This window comes from Mytilus edulis, chromosome 3, assembly GCF_963676685.1.
Source record: "Mytilus edulis chromosome 3, xbMytEdul2.2, whole genome shotgun sequence".
Classification (NCBI taxonomy): domain Eukaryota; kingdom Metazoa; phylum Mollusca; class Bivalvia; order Mytilida; family Mytilidae; genus Mytilus; species Mytilus edulis.
In genome coordinates, this window is record NC_092346.1 from 68,513,848 (window position 1) to 68,530,239 (window position 16,392).

The 16,392-nt window shown below is 33.2% G+C and overlaps 1 protein-coding gene across 2 annotated transcripts; it reads left to right on the plus strand.

The window, feature by feature from the left end:
* The first annotated feature begins 1,114 nt into the window (after nucleotides 1-1,114).
* Nucleotides 1,115-15,254, plus strand: LOC139517237 (perlucin-like). 2 transcript variants are annotated; one of them, XM_071308068.1, is made up of 5 exons: nucleotides 1,115-1,239; nucleotides 2,554-2,642; nucleotides 3,372-3,465; nucleotides 14,152-14,365; nucleotides 15,183-15,254. In XM_071308068.1, the coding sequence occupies exons 1-5, from the start codon at nucleotides 1,182-1,184 to the stop codon at nucleotides 15,220-15,222; spliced, it is 495 nt and encodes a 164-aa protein (XP_071164169.1). In that variant the 5' UTR covers nucleotides 1,115-1,181; the 3' UTR covers nucleotides 15,223-15,254. The 2 variants fall into 2 exon arrangements, with proteins under 2 accessions (XP_071164169.1, XP_071164168.1); XM_071308067.1 differs by lacking the exons at nucleotides 14,152-14,365; nucleotides 15,183-15,254 and adding exons at nucleotides 3,774-3,987; nucleotides 8,492-8,566.
* Nucleotides 15,255-16,392: the final 1,138 nt, after the last annotated feature.

Below are 16,392 nucleotides of genomic sequence, written 5' to 3' on the forward strand. Positions count from 1 at the left end.
ATTTGTTTTTACATCCGACATTCACCCAAGCATGGATGTAACGTTATCTATGATTAGAAAAGGATTCGTGCTTGTGGTCGTCTTAAACTTGCGTATATGTGTGTGCCTTTGTTTCGTATTGAAAACATCGTTATGGTTTGACTGCGTGCAGGGTAAAGAACAACAAAGGCACCGATGTTCTTTTAATTTTGTTTTTAAATGATTGTTTTAGAATTCTTTGCGAACAGTTGATATGCCATATTATGCATTATTTTCCATTATGAATTTGTAATTAGTGTCGTTGTTTCTCAAGCGGCCGTAATATCTTGATATATGTATTTTCCAATAACATCGATTTCTTTATCACCGCTTTACCCTTTTCTTAAATGTTGTTGATATAGACAACAAGAAATGATCATAGCTTATTTATAGTAATACTCTTAATTTGTCTTTACATCCGACATTCACCCAAGCATGGATGTAACGTTATCTATGTTTAGAAAGGGATTCGTTCTTGTGGTCGTCTTAAACTTGCGGAGATGTGTGTGCCTTTGCTTCGTATTAAAAACATCGTTATGCTGTGACTGCGTGCAGGGTGAAGAACAACAAATGCTGCGATGTTCCTTTGATTTTGTTTTTAAATGCTTATTTTTGGAATTATTTGCCACCAGTTGATATGTCATAATATCCATTATGAATTTGTAATTTGTAACTTTGTTTCTCAAGCGGTCGTAATATCGTTATATATAGTTCGTTTCCAAGAACATCGATATCTTTATTCATCGTATTTGGGATTTGTGGTCACGAGTTGTTTTATTATACATCTTGACCAAAAATCCCAAATATGGAGAAAAAAATATTGACGTTCATTGACTATTTACATTGAGATTTAGCAGTTCTATTATGATTCTTGTACACATGTCTCATTGTTTGCATTATTTTGACTTTTCTTATAAATATCGGAAATTTCACAAAGAAATTTGCCAAATCAATTGGTATCATTTGTTTTTGGTAGCTGAAACTGATTTCTGAAATGATGTTTCGGAATGTCAAGTAATACACTTTTGTCAGTCATTGGCACGAGGTTTCATATATTTGTAGTACTACTAATCTCCCGATACTTTACTTTCACATGGAGATAAGACTGGTTAATAGATAAGTCACATTACATATACATACATGTATAAAAGAGTCGCTATACGATGAACGAAATAGTTAAATTATCATTATATGTCTTTTTTCAAATTTACTTTTTTACAGGTAAGAATGTTTACTCAATAGTATTTCTTCAGACCAACAATTGTTTTAAACGTCAACTGTAAATACTTCCACATTTTTATATACAAGCACAATATGAGGAAGACTAGAGATTTATATTACACATGTGTAGTCTCTGCACATGAAACACTATCGCAAATAAACAGAATTAAGACTGTTTCTTGCAGTCTAGATTAATTTTCAATAACTACGTAAAACAATAAGAAAAACAAGGAATAGTTGAAGTTTTGACCGAAATGCAAACTCCCGTTAATTCATCATGTTTAATCATTTACCATGCATGGTTCATTCAATATATCTTGTTCACCGAATGGTTGTTTTTCTGTTACTGAAATCAGAAACTGTTTAAATTTCTGTTTATTGTAAGCGTAGTATCATGCTGTTCATGGATGTAGCTACTTGAAAATAAATTAATAAATTGTAAGCAGGGTGTCTTAGGGGGTTGAGTGGGAGATTGCCCCCTTCAGCTGAACGATTATAGTAAAACTATTATTGAAAACAATGTTTCATCACTTGGTTGGAATAACTTGTAAAGATCGTCGCTGGATTTTACCTTGGAGGGTGGATTTGTCCATTTATAGGGTGTGACGCCACTATTGGCGTCTATTTGTACACCTTCAATGAGCCGCATACGATTAAATGTAATGTGTAACTACTCACCTACATGTATGTGCAGCAGTCTCAAGTCCTGAACCTGATCTACTATCTGGAAGAGTGAGAGAGAATTCAAGTATTCCGAAAAAAAATAACGCGTCCGTTTTTAAGGATGTGTCGTCCATTTTTAAGGGTACCCATCCATCTTGGCGATAAACTCATCATATATGTACTTGTCCAACTAAAGGGTATGGTGTGACTATAAGTGTCCTGTGTCAACTTTAGAGGGTAGAATGGTCTAACAATATGGTATGGCGTCATTATTGGCGTCCGGTGTCCACTTTCGAGGGTAGAATGGTCAAACAATAAGGTAGGTCGTCTGCGTCCAGTGTTCAGCTTCATTGGGCCTCATTCGATCATATATAACTACTTTTGTATCTTTAATCATGCAAATGTATTGCAAAACTAATGTCCGAAAATCAGTCAGGTAATTTCTATTTGGAAATAAACATATTTGAATTACGATTAAGCAAGTGCTAAAAAGATCATTATATCCTGTGGAAAGTTCGAAACATGCCTATCCTTTATAACAAGGATTATTTGGTTGGGATCAAACGACGTAGGGTCGTCGGATAGGCGAAACTACTGACTATCCGTAACATTTTTAATTATTCTTATTTCACATTTGTTTAATTCTATTAGTATTCTGTAACTGTCCAAGCGGATGGTCAAGACACGACCAATCATGTTACCACGTCAGTAGAGATTCAGCATCGTGGGCAGAAGCCATGGTAAGTATAATAACCACGAGGGAAAGTTATAAATAGCAGAATTGCATATCAATCATCAGAAAAGTTAACAAAACAATAAAATAAATAAAGCTATAACTTCCAAGGCATACAGCGGCCGTTTAATTGTTTCCCCATTTGTTGTCCCGGATATTTTTCTAATTAACTATAAGTACAGCAAGGGCTTTACTCATTGTTGAAGGCCATGTAGTTATCTGTAGTCTTTTTTGTGCTTTTGTCATTGGCATGATAATTCACACGACATTTGCCTTTTTTTATGTTATGATCATAATTACATTAGTAACCGTCTTCTGCTGCAAGATATCATTATCATAACTGTGTTTCAACAAATGCTTGATATTGATGAATTTTTAAAAAGTCATTAGATTCCATGACGCATTAAAAAATCATCAATCGGAAACTATCCGATAACACCAGAACTAAAAAGGACAAAGGTTAACAAAATTCCACATATAAAGCTACAAATTTGTCAATATGAAACTAAAAAAACAACCCAAAAATGACCACTCACGTAACCTGGAAGGGAAAGGTTTTTTTTTTCAGTTTGAAGGGAATGCTACTAGATGCTAAGCACATACCTACTACAGAATAAGGACAAACGTAATCATTAGTGTAGAGGTATCAAGTATACTGCGATCATATGTTTAAAAAACGTATAGAAGTATTTCTGCTAAATTATATACTGTTTTATTATTTATTGTTATCGTTTAGAAAATGTGTGAGATACACGGAAGTTTCCTTGCAAGCATTGAAACTGTTGCTGAAGACCAGTACATGAAAACCCTACTTGGAGCTCAACGCCATAGTAAGTAAATATTAAGAACATGCAGATCTGATGAGTTATGCTATTTCCAACTGGTTTGTTCTTATGTAGTTCTGTAACACAACTGAATGAATGACTCGATTTGTCAATTCTGAAGAAATTTGATTACACGGGTTAACTGAATGAGTAACTCAATTTGTCAATTTTCATAAATTATTTCAATCAAATATTAACTTAAAAGATTGTCACCTTAACTCAGTTCAGTGGCCCACATCTGGATTACATTGTGAAAAAACCTAACGTTATTATCAACCGATAGTTGTAGTTCACCTTGTTAAAAATACTTTCAGCTTCCAGCTTTTGGTTAGGTGGATCAGATTGGGACAACGAAGGAGAATGGAAATGGGAACCACATGCAATTCAAATGAAGTTCACCAACTGGCACAAAGGACAACCAGACAATAGTGGAGGCAAAGAGCATTGTTTATCTGTACACAGATCCTACCGTTACGAGTTTGTCGATAACAACTGTCACGATTCACAACACTACTTGTGTGAAAAACCGTACGTACTTGTGCATATAGAAACTGATTATCCAAAATTTAGGGTGCTGTCAAAGGTTACATTTCATTTTCATTTTAGTTTTAATTCAGATATGAAGGACTCTAAAGTGCGATGGGGACACTAAAGCACGATTACCACGTTAAAGTGCGATGGTCTGCGCTAATTAAAGTGCGATGCCTCTATACGCTGAATCCGATGGTCTGCGAAAGTATAGACATAAGAAACGTTGGATTATGACGTTAACAGTCGTTGATACAAACCAATAAGATTTAATCAAAAGCAGAATACCTTGTAAAGTTACAGAAATTAACAATAAATTCCTTAAAATTGTATAATTACTTTATAAGGACAATGACAAATCAGCTTCAAAGTAACAACACTTGGTCAGCACCGCAAAAGAAACATTCATACCATGTTTGCTTTCCTTCCATTAAGCGGTTTTCTAGAAGAAGACATTTGTATATATTTCCAAAAGGGTCCTTTGTAAAACTAAGTCTCTTGTTGGTAGTCATCTTGGTTGATTGATTTGCTACAAAGTAACAACACTTGGTCGGCACCTCATAACGAATATTCATGCCATGTTTGGTTTCATTCCATTCAGTTGTTCTTCAAAAGAAGACTTTTGTATGTATATCACATATGGTCCTTTGTTAAACTAAGTTCCCCGCTTGCAACCATCTTGGGTGATTGATTGGCTACAAAGTAACAACACTTGGTCAGCACCTCATAAGGATAATTCATGCCATGTTTGGTTTCATTCCGATCAGTGGTTCTCTCAAAGAAGACATTTGTATGTATTGTCCACATAGTCCTCTGTTAAACTAAGTATCCCGCTGGCAACCATCATAGATGATTGATTGGCTACAAAGTAACAACACTTGGTCAGCACCTCATTAGACACATTATTTGCCATGTCTGGTTTTATTTCATTCAGTAGTTTAAAAGACAACATTTATATGTATTACACAAAGGGACCTATGTTAAACTATTTCCACGCCGGCGGCCATCTTGGATGATTGATCGTCCACAAAGTTACAACACTTGGTCAGCACCTCATAAGGAACATTCATGCCATGTTTTATTTCATCCATTTAGTGGTTATTTAAAAGAAGACGTTTGTATGTATCTAATCCCATTGGTTCCTATGTTAAACAAAGTCCCTCTTTGGCAGTCATCATATATGATGAAAAGGCTTCAAAGTAACAACACATCATAAGGAACATTCATATCATTTTTGGTTTCATTCCATTCAGTGGTTCTCTAAAAAACGACATTTGTATGTATTGTCCATAGGGTCCTATGTCAAACGTAGTCCCCTGATGGCAGCCATCTTGGATGATTGATCGCCTAAAAAGTTCGAACACTTGGTCAGCACCTCATAAGGAACCTTCATGCCATGTTTGGTTTCATTCCATTCAGTGGTTCTCTAAAAGAATGCATTTGTACGTATATTCCATAGGCCGGTCCTATGTTAAACGAAGTACCTCGCTGGCGGCCTTTTTTGATGTTGGATCGATTTTACGGTACAACACTTGGTAAGCACCTAATAAGGAACATTCATGCCATGTTTGGTTTCATTCCATTAAGTGGTTCTCTAAAAAAAGACTTTTGTACCATCGTACTTGAGTTTAGACAATCGTACTTTTGTTTTCCCGTTTGAATGGTTTTACACTACTAATTTTGGGGCCTTTTATAGCTTGTTGTTCGGTGTGAGCCAAGGCTCCGTGTTAAATGCCGTACATTGACCTATAATGGTTTACTTTTTTTAAATTGTTATTTGGATGGAGAGTTGTCTCATTGGAACTCATACCATATCTTCCTATATCTATTTAGCGTAAACCATCGCTCTTAAGCGTGAGAAACCATTGTACTTAAGCGTAAACCATCGCACTTCAGATATATATATACAGCGTCTAAATAGTAGTCAACGATTTTCCCCACGAGGGCGCTAGAACGATACATGTACACAATAAATAAATTATATAAACGCCTAAAAAAGTGTACAAAACAACACTAAATTCAAAAAAAGGTAACTATAAATATAATATACAATAAAAAAGTCATACCGAATGTTCGGTTTGACTTTTTTATTGTATAAATTTCAAGATTGTAATAGTTTAATCTAAGAAGACTTAAAGATGATTCGTTTAACATCAGAATCTTGCTGAGGAAGGATATCTGTTATCCGAAATATTCATAAATAATTACATTTATAGTTACCTTTTTTTTTGATTTGGTGTTGTTGTGTACACTTTTTTATGCGTTTATATATATATATTAGTGTTGTCAAATCGTACACTTTTGAGTAACCGGTTACTCGAACAATCGTTCGACCGATTAACCGGTTAACCGGTAGTTTGAATTGGTGCTTGAAAGCGCTTATCAATAGTATCCTACACATAGATAAAAGATGTGGTATGAGTGTCAATTTGAAAACCTTTCATCCAAGTCATAAATTTACGCTTTTAGAATTGAAGTTTGTCCTTTGGCATTTTAAGGCTTGTCTGTGTGGGTACCTGGCGAAGTTTGACTTTTAATAATCAACTACACCGTATCAACAATAGCGTGTGTACCAGCTTCAGATTGAAAAATTAAAAAAAAAAATTCTTGATCTCGTAGAATTGAATATGTCTGAAACGGATTATTCTTTCCTTTTCACTTGTTGTCACCTAGAATGATGTGGAGTGTTTCAATTTGAATGATTAATTATAAAAAAAGAAGATGTGGTATGATTGCCAATGCGACAATTCTTCACAAGAGATCAAAATGACACAGAAATTAACAACTATTAAAGGTCACTGTACGGCCTGTTTCTTTACTTTGTTTGCATGTTACTCGTACTATCACGTATACATTGTGTACATTCACATTGATTTTCATTTTGCAATTTTTGAGTTAGCATTTCGTTTTTAAGTAAGACTAAGCCCTTCACGACGGAGTTCGCACATTTAGATGTAGGTTTACACAATATTAGATCAGAAACGAAATAATGTGAAGTAAGTCGTAAAATTTAATCGCATTACTGATTTAGAGTTACTGTTAAAAAAACATGTAAACTAATTATGTGTCTTTAAGATCATGCCCCGAGCTGAGAGACAACTTCTAATTAATTTTATGTTATTAGGATTAACAATAGCAATCAATTAACTGGACAATTGATTTGTCAAATTAATTACCACGACGACAATTTTTAAATAAAACCTAACTATTTAATGATTTCAATACAAATTTATATCAAATCTATCAAAATTAAAAAAAGTCCGGTTAACCGGTTAACGTTTTTGGTATTCGGTATTCGGTCGTTCGAACGGTTAACCGGTTAACCGGTTAACCGTTGACAACACTAATATATATATATATATATATATATATATATATATATATATATATATATATATATATATATATAAATATACTTTTTCACTTTTTTGATCTTTTGAAAAATGTTATTTGTGCTGTATTTAGACCCTTCTTCAACGAAATTTGTTTTACATGCACAATTTAGACTTGTTTATATTTTTTCGTTTGGGCTTGTATCATATTTTCCCTCTTATTTATATGATCCGTTCATCCTATATTGACTCTTAAAATTCAAGAGTCTATCTTAAATTGAAGGTAAATTATATGGCTTTCCAAATAACGTTTCGATTCCTAACATCACTGAAGAGACATTTATTGTCGAAATCCGGATCTGGTGTACAAAAAATATATTGACACCTTATGTTTGTGGCATAACATCTTGGCCACAAGTTAATTATTTTCTGTTTAGTATTAAATTTATATTATGATCCGTTTTGTTACATCTTGTGATCAATTTTATTTGGTCTTTTGGAAAATGTTGTTTGTGCTATATTTAGACCCTTCTTAAAAAAAAATTGTTTTACATGCACAATTATAAAAATTGCGGTTTTTATCCAACGCAATAATAGGTTTGAACGTAGTTTTCAATTTAGACTTGTATATATATATATACATATATAAAGATCTACTTTCACACTTACCTCAATGAAAATTTTACACAGGATATCATGAATAAAAACGCAGGTGGAAGTTATTTGATAATTAAGTGTAAGCTTAACGCCCAACGGCATTTATGTTTCAAGCATATCCAGTACAAGATAAAGAAATAAAAAAAAACAACAACATGGGCACTATAGTTGAATCATCCCAAACATCCCATCTCATTAGAATTTGTTCCAAATTTTTAAATAATCTGAATTATTTTTGTTAGGTGACGTCAGTGACCCCCTGCTTGAAATTGATCTCAACTCGATTAAACTCTTAAAAGATGATTTTCGTGTGCTAGAAATAGCAAATGAGCTCATCATTTGCCAAGTTTTGTGAATTTTCACCTAACAAAATTATGATGTTTACAAGAGAAAAGATTCATTAAGATACATTTGTAAGCATCACGTCTAACAAAGAAGTTAAAGGAGATCCTTAATTAAAATAACACCCCAACCATTTCAACAACAACATCATATTAATGTTTGCTTTTTTTTAGGGACACCAATAGCACAGAAACAGAGGTTCTTGGAAAATGATAACACATTATTACTATAAATTATTTTTTAATATCTTACTTATTTATTGATAAAACATTGGCTGCTTTTAGAGGCAGATTTTATTTGATATACCTTGAGTAATACCTCTGGTCTGAAACTGGTTGAGATAAAAATAAGACTTACTGATATTTGCAAAATTACCATAGTTAATCTTCGCAAAATGTTTGTGTGCCAGTATTAAGTCAGAAACCTTGTTAGTTGATACCATTTTATATATATACATGTATATGCATTTAAGATTTCTTGTCCATTCAGAAATTTTTTTAGTTGTTTAGTTGGAAACAGATCTTTGGTAGTGACTCTTAATTTTGTTTACAACTTTGGGTGATGTAATTCCTGGCATTTTATGTAGAGACTTCTGGCTACCAGTCAGTCAGATTTTACTTTTACCCAAAAAGTGCATGCTTAGCAGGGAAGCAGCAATCATTCTTATTGAACTAACAACATCAAAAACTCTTTGTAGCTTCCACTGCTATCAACACATTACAACGGATAAAAAATCAGCACAACACCTTCACTATCAACATATTGCAGCAGATAAAAGATATACACAACATTGCATCAGATTAAATAAAGGCAACAGTAGTATACCGCTGTTCAAACTCATAAATCCATGGACAAAAAACACAGTCGGGCTAACAAACTTAAACTGAGGGAAACGCATTAAATATAAGAGGAGAACAACGACAAAACACTACAATGTAACACACACAGAAACGGACCAAGCATCAGACAAAATCCCACGAGAATAACAAATATAACATCAAAACCAAATACATGAATTTCGGATAGACAAGTACCGTGACACGTCTTATCGCAATGTGTATTTACACTCAAACATAAGAGAAAACAAACGACGCAACGTTAAAATGTAACACACACAGAAACGAACTATAATATAACAATGGCCATATTCCTGACTTGGTACAGGACATTTTTAAAGGAAAAAATGGTGGGTTGAACCTGGTTTTGTGGCATGCCAAACCTCCCTCTTTTATAGCCATGTGAAATATAACATTAAAATGACATGCTTCATTTATGGGCATTATGTTTTTTGGTCTGTGCGTCCGTTCGTCCGTTAGTTTTCCATTCGTTTGTCCTTCCGTCTGTCCCACTTCAGGTTAAATTTTTGATTCGAGGTAGTTTTTGATGAAGTTGAAGTGCAATCAACTTGAAACTTAGTACACATGCTCCCTTTGGCATGATCTTTCTAATTTTAATGCCAAATTAGAATTTTACGCCAATTTTACAGTCCACTGAACATAGAAAATGATAGTGCGGATGGGGCGGCCGTGTACTATGGACACATTCTTGTTTTAAATCCTTATTTGGAATTATTTGCCACGAATTGGTACGCCATATTATCCATATATTTTATTGTGAAATTATAACTGGCATCACGTTTCTTAAGTAGCCGTAATATCGCAATATAGTATGTCAAAGCAACGACGATATCTTTATCCACCGTATTTAGGAATTTTTGCAAAGAGTTGCTTTATAATATATCGTGACCAAAAATCCAAAAATATGGTGCATAAAGATATTGAAGTTCTTGGTCTACATACCATGAGATATAGTAATTTTAATCTTGTTCTTCTGTATATTTCCCATTGTGTGAATTATATTTACTTTTTTTCTTTAATATAAATATCGAAGTTCCCAAAGAGGCCAGATTTGACAAAATAATTTGGTATCACTTGTTTTTGTATAAACTGTACTCCACAAATGCTTCTGAATGCCAAGTAATACACTATTGTCAATCATTGGCCCTATGTTTCTTATATCTGCAATCCTTATCTTCTAGTGCTATACTTTCACATACAGATAAGACTGTTTGATAGATAAATCGCACTACATTTATAAATCGTTATACAATGAATGGGATCATTATTTGTCTTTTTTCAAATTTACTTTTTTACAGGTAAGAATGTTTAGTCAGTAGTTTTTCTTCAATCAAGGATTGTTTTAAACGTTAACTGTTAATACTTAAGCATTTTATGTATTAGTTTAATATGAGGAAGATCAGAGACTTCTATTATACACTACGACTCATTGTCTGAGAAAAGACGCAAATGAGACACTATCGAAACTTAAACTTGAAGATGTCTCTTGAAGGGCAATTTCTTTTCAATAACTACATAGAACAATGAACATTGTGAATAACTGGAGGCCACGTTAACAAATTAACAGACATTTGACCGAACCCCACAATCTCGATCATTTATCATGTTATTTGGTTTTGCTATTCAGGTCCAATTCGATAGCTTTAATAAGATTGGAATAATAGTTACTTGTTGACTGAATTGATGTGCACCTTTTTAGTTTTCTGCTACTAATTTAAAGTTCTGTTAATCTTGAATGTATTGAAAAAAAAACCAATCAAAGGTAACGGATTAATAGATCATGCTGCTTTGACGAAAATCATTGTTTCTCTTCCGATTATTTACCCGATGAGGTTAAGTTTTGCGCAAAAGTTCAAATCTAAGAAACTACTTACTTTTTTTTTTATAGAGGAACGATCTGTTGTCAGTTGAAGCAGAAGACAAATAAGCGAGCAAATAAGATAATTTTGCATTGTTTTCACTCACTTAAATGCATTTGGTTGATTTGTTTTGCGTAATAGGCAATGTGTAAGAGCTGGGTATTACTATTGAATTCTCAGTCAGTTTGTGTGATGCAGGTACAAATCAATGCGTTCATTGTTAATAAATAAACTCATCAAAGATACCAGGACTAAATTTTATATATACGCCAGGCGCGCGTTTCGTCTACAAAAGACTCATCAGTGACGCTCGAATCCAAAAAAGTTTTAAAAAACCCAAATAAAGTACGCAGTTGAAGAGCATTGAGATCCAAAATTCCTAAAAGTGTTGCCAAATACAGCTAAGGTAATCTATGCCTGAGGTAGAAAAGCCTTAGTATTTCAAAATATTCAAAATTAGATTAAACTCAAATAAGCGCGAGGGAATCTAACGTTCTTTATTTTTTCAAATACAAAAATGTATATGCAGCTCCTATAAAAAAATTATCAACGATTATGTATAACGACCAGAACTTGTAATTAAGTTAGCAGAAATAATTTGAACAAATCATCATAAAAGGAAATTTATCAAGTCCGAAAATCAGTTAATAAATAAATTCAAATTGGAAATAAATATTTAGAGCACGATTACATACAAAATTCATAATAATGTTGTTTTTTTACGACGTTATAAGCCTTCAACCAAGAGTATTTAGTTGTCTCCAGAGCAGCGTACATCACTCTGAAAATCGAAACTATAGATAAGGCTTTTATAATTATTCTTATTTTAAAACTTCGCTATTGTTTAATTCTATTAGTTTTCTGTAACTGTCCAAGTGGATGGTCAAGGTATGATAAATCATGTTACCACATCAGTAGAGATTCAGCATCGTGGGCCGAGGCCATGGTAAGTTAATAAGTTAACCATAAGAACAAGTTATAAATAGTGACGTTGTTGTATCTTTTATAGTTGCATAATAATCACCAGAACAGTTATCAAAACATTAAAATTAATAAAGTTATGACTTCCAAACATAAACGCCCGTCGACAAGTTTACTCATCAATGATGGTCATACGGTATCAATCTTATTGTCCTTTGTATGGTCTTTGGTGTACAAGACCGTAAGACTTCACGCCACATCTTATCGTTTAGAATATTATAATGATATTTACACAAGATATACCAGAACACCAGATTCAAACTAAAACGACGAATAGACAGACAACAGTTCACAAAACACCACATAGAAAACTGTAAATACGGCAATATGAACTCCAACAAAAATAAAAATAACCTGTGGTGACCACTCGGGTAGTCTGGACGGGAAAGCTACGATTGTCAATATTAAGGCAACATGGAACTTGGTGATGGTACAGGTAAATACTGACTATAATAGTTAAAACTATGATGCAGAAGCCTTTGGTATAAGAACAAGAATTTACAACCTTTTGTCTTGATAAACAGTACATATTTGTTTGTTTTGAGATTTTGACACAGTGATGACTGCTGTACCCATATTTTGACTATTTTATTATGTCTGTTTTGTTAACGTATCGTTGTAAACATAATGGAATATGATGCGACTGCCATACAAGTGAGAGGTTTAGCGCTATAAAACCAGGTTCAATCCACCATTTTCAACATTTGAAAATGCCTGTACCAAATCAGGAATGTGACAGTTTTGTCCATTCGTTTAATTTGTTTTATCATTTGATTTTGCCATTTGATTAGAGACTTTCCGTTTTGAATTTTCCTCGGAGTATTTTTGTTGTTTACTTTTTGCAAGTTTGAAGGGAATGCTATGTTTTTAGTAAACTTCTATTACATAATAAAGATAGACGTAATCATTAGTGTGTTGGTATCAAGTATACTGCGATCGTATGTTAAATACGCCCAGAAATAATTTCTCCTAAATTACATACTGTTCTGTATCTATTGTTATCTTTTAGAAAATGTGTGAGATACACGGGAGTTTCCTTGCAAACATTGAAACGGATGCCGAAGACCAGTACATTAAAACCCTACTTGGAGCTCAACGACATAGTAAGTAAATACTAGTAATAAGAACATAGATAGGAATGAAAGGTATTAGACGAATTTGACTCAAAACTTTACCTTACATATTGACTATTATTTTAAATCTCGTATTTATATTGATCTCAATATCTTCAATCTTCAATATTTGCTGGAAATTTCAATTTATTGGGTTTGGTAATTTAATATGCAGTTGTCAATATTTCAGACAAAGCCATGCCTAAGATCCAACATTACAAAAACAAATCAATACAGACATAGATTCTGAAGAAGGTCGGCTGGTTTTGTTGTTTTTTTAATTCAAAGATTTGTTGATTCAGAGACATATAATATTTATTATGTCTCTGGTTAATTTCATTCACAAATTCTGTCAAGCTGGTTTTCCTTCATGGCAGTTGTTGCTCATTTATGAAAATTCGTTGTTTTGAACTGTTGGTAAGCAATTGTCATTTATTCAGAAAACGACTTACATACATGCATCACGATTAGGGATCATAGTATCCTACAATTTCATGGTCGAAACCACTTTACTTTATGTGTAGTCATTATTTGTTCGACTAATATCAAACTTTAACAAAAACAACCGTTACAACTTATATCTAATCATATCAATCGTAACCAGGATTGAAATGCTATAGTTTGAAACGGTAATTCATGAACCGGAAGCCATTTTAGAGGACTTCCCTTCCTATAAAAGTGAACAAAATAGTCATGTACTTTTAGATGACAGAAGAAATCTGAATACACAGATTAACAGAATATTCGAATGGACGATTTTTTATTATTTATTTCTGTCAAAGAATAAGATTTACACTGCTGTTTCAGCGACCCATTGAAGGATTGAATTGAGAAAAACGACAACTGCCAAAAAAACATATTTACCATTTTGACAGGATTTGTGCATACAACCGTCAATTTAATTTTGAATTTTGAAACAAACATAATATACTTTGAAGTTAAAATCAATTGATATCAGTAGTTCATACAACCCCTCTGGTAGATAAAACAGTAATTTTGCACCTTTTATATCCAATACATTTAGCTGTATCCTACTGGTTAGGTGGATCAGACTGGGACAACGAAGGTGAATGGAAATGGGAACCACATGCAATTCCATTTAATTTCTCCGACTGGCAGAGAGGACAACCAAACAATGTTGGAAACAATGAGCATTGTTTATCTGTCCACAGACTCCATCATTATGAGTTTACAGATGACAACTGTCACTATTCACAACACTACTTGTGTGAAAAGCCGTATGTACTTATTATGTGTTATATTACAACTATATAGGTGCTGTCTCCGGTTACATTTGTCCTTTTCATAATAGTTTTAAATTAGATACTCACACTAATCCCGGAGACAACTTTACCCATGCAGGTGGAATGCTATTGATAATTTTAAAAGTGTTAACGTTCTAGAAAGTTCAACGGCTTGTCTTTCATGAAACTTTGAATTTTTCGAAAATCTAAGGATTTTTTTTCCCCAGGAGTAGATTACCTTAGCCGTATTTGGCACAACGTTTTGGGAATTTTGGGTCCTCAATGCTCTTCAACTTTGTACTTGTTTGGATTTTCAATTGTTTTGATATGCGCGTCACTGATGAGTCTTATGTAGATGGAACGCGCGTCTGGCGTATTAAATTATAATCCAGGTACCTTTGATAACTACTTTAGCGTCCAATGCCATATATTTAACACACAGCTTAGCATCCAAGAGAAAAAAACATGGGCGCTAGCTGAATCATCATTATTGTCTAATCTCATTTAAGTGTAAATAATCTTAATTATTTTTTTTAGTTAACGTCAGTGACCAGCCTGCTTATAATTTAATTCCACTCTATTTATCCCTAAAATAATTATTTTTATAGTGAGATACAAATAGTTTGGAAAATGAGTTCTTCATTCCGAAAGAAAAAAGCAAGTTTTAAGATTTTTTACCAAATAAGATAATCATGAAAAAAGATTACATGTAGTTACATTTGTAAGTATTATGTATAATAGTGGTTAAAAGTAGTCTTAAAAATAACACCATATCAACAACATCATATTTATGTTTCCTGTTTTATTTTAGGGACACCAATAGCACAGAAACAGAAGTTCTAGGAAAATGATAAATTAATACTATAAATTATTTTTCAATATCTTACTTAATTATTTATAAAGCATTGATTGTTTTTTTTTTGGGGCAGGTTTTTGATGTGTTGTTTTATGTAATTTCCCTGATTGAGGTAAAAATAAGGCTTAATTTAAAATTACTGGTACTTTCAAAATCACAACATTTCTGACTAAGAGTAAGTCAGCCATATTTTACTTTTACTTGTACGTTTACTTTTAAGATATGCACATCTCCTTCCCTATAAACACATTGCAGCAGATAAAAGATATGCACAACACCTTCACAATTAACACGTTGCAGCAGATAAAATATATGCACAACACCTTCACTATTGATACATTGCAGCAGATAAAAGACATCTCCAACACCTTCACTACCCACACATTGCAGCAGATAAAAGACATGCACAACACCTTCACTATCAACACATTGCAGCAGTTAAAAGATATGCACAACACCTTCACTATTAACACACTGCAGTAGATAAAAAATAGGCACAATATCTTCACTATTAACAGATTTCAGCATATAAAAGATATGCACAACTTCACTTTTAACACATTGCAGCAGATAAAATATATGCATATCACCTTCACTATTAACACATTGCAGCAGATAAAATATATGCATATCACCTTCACTATTAACAGATTGCAGCAGATAAGACATGTAAAACACCTTCACCTTCAACACGTAGCAGATAAAAGATATGCACAACACATTCACTGTCAACACCAAGTTTTTATAAAGGACAAATATAGTTCCATCACAAATCAAACAATATTGCCCTATGGTACAACTTTAATATTTGAATGCCATTGAAACAAGTGAAACTGTGAGCTACTTCTAACTGATGATACCCCTGCCGAAAGTGGATAATATTAATAGTGTAAAAATATGTAAGTGTTCGGTAAACAGGAAGTTGTCGTGTGATGAATATGAAAACTCATCACACAGTATAGCTGACTTATATAAACCCTGAAACCAAATTTTAGAAAGCCTAGTATTGTAGTTCCTGGGAAAAATGTGATGAAAATTTTTAACTTGGCTATCATGTGTAAAATCTTACAAGTGTTTGGTTAACAGGAAGTTGTCGTGTGATGAGTCTGAAAACGCATCACACAGTAGAGCTGACTTATATAAACCCTGAAACCAAATTTTAGAA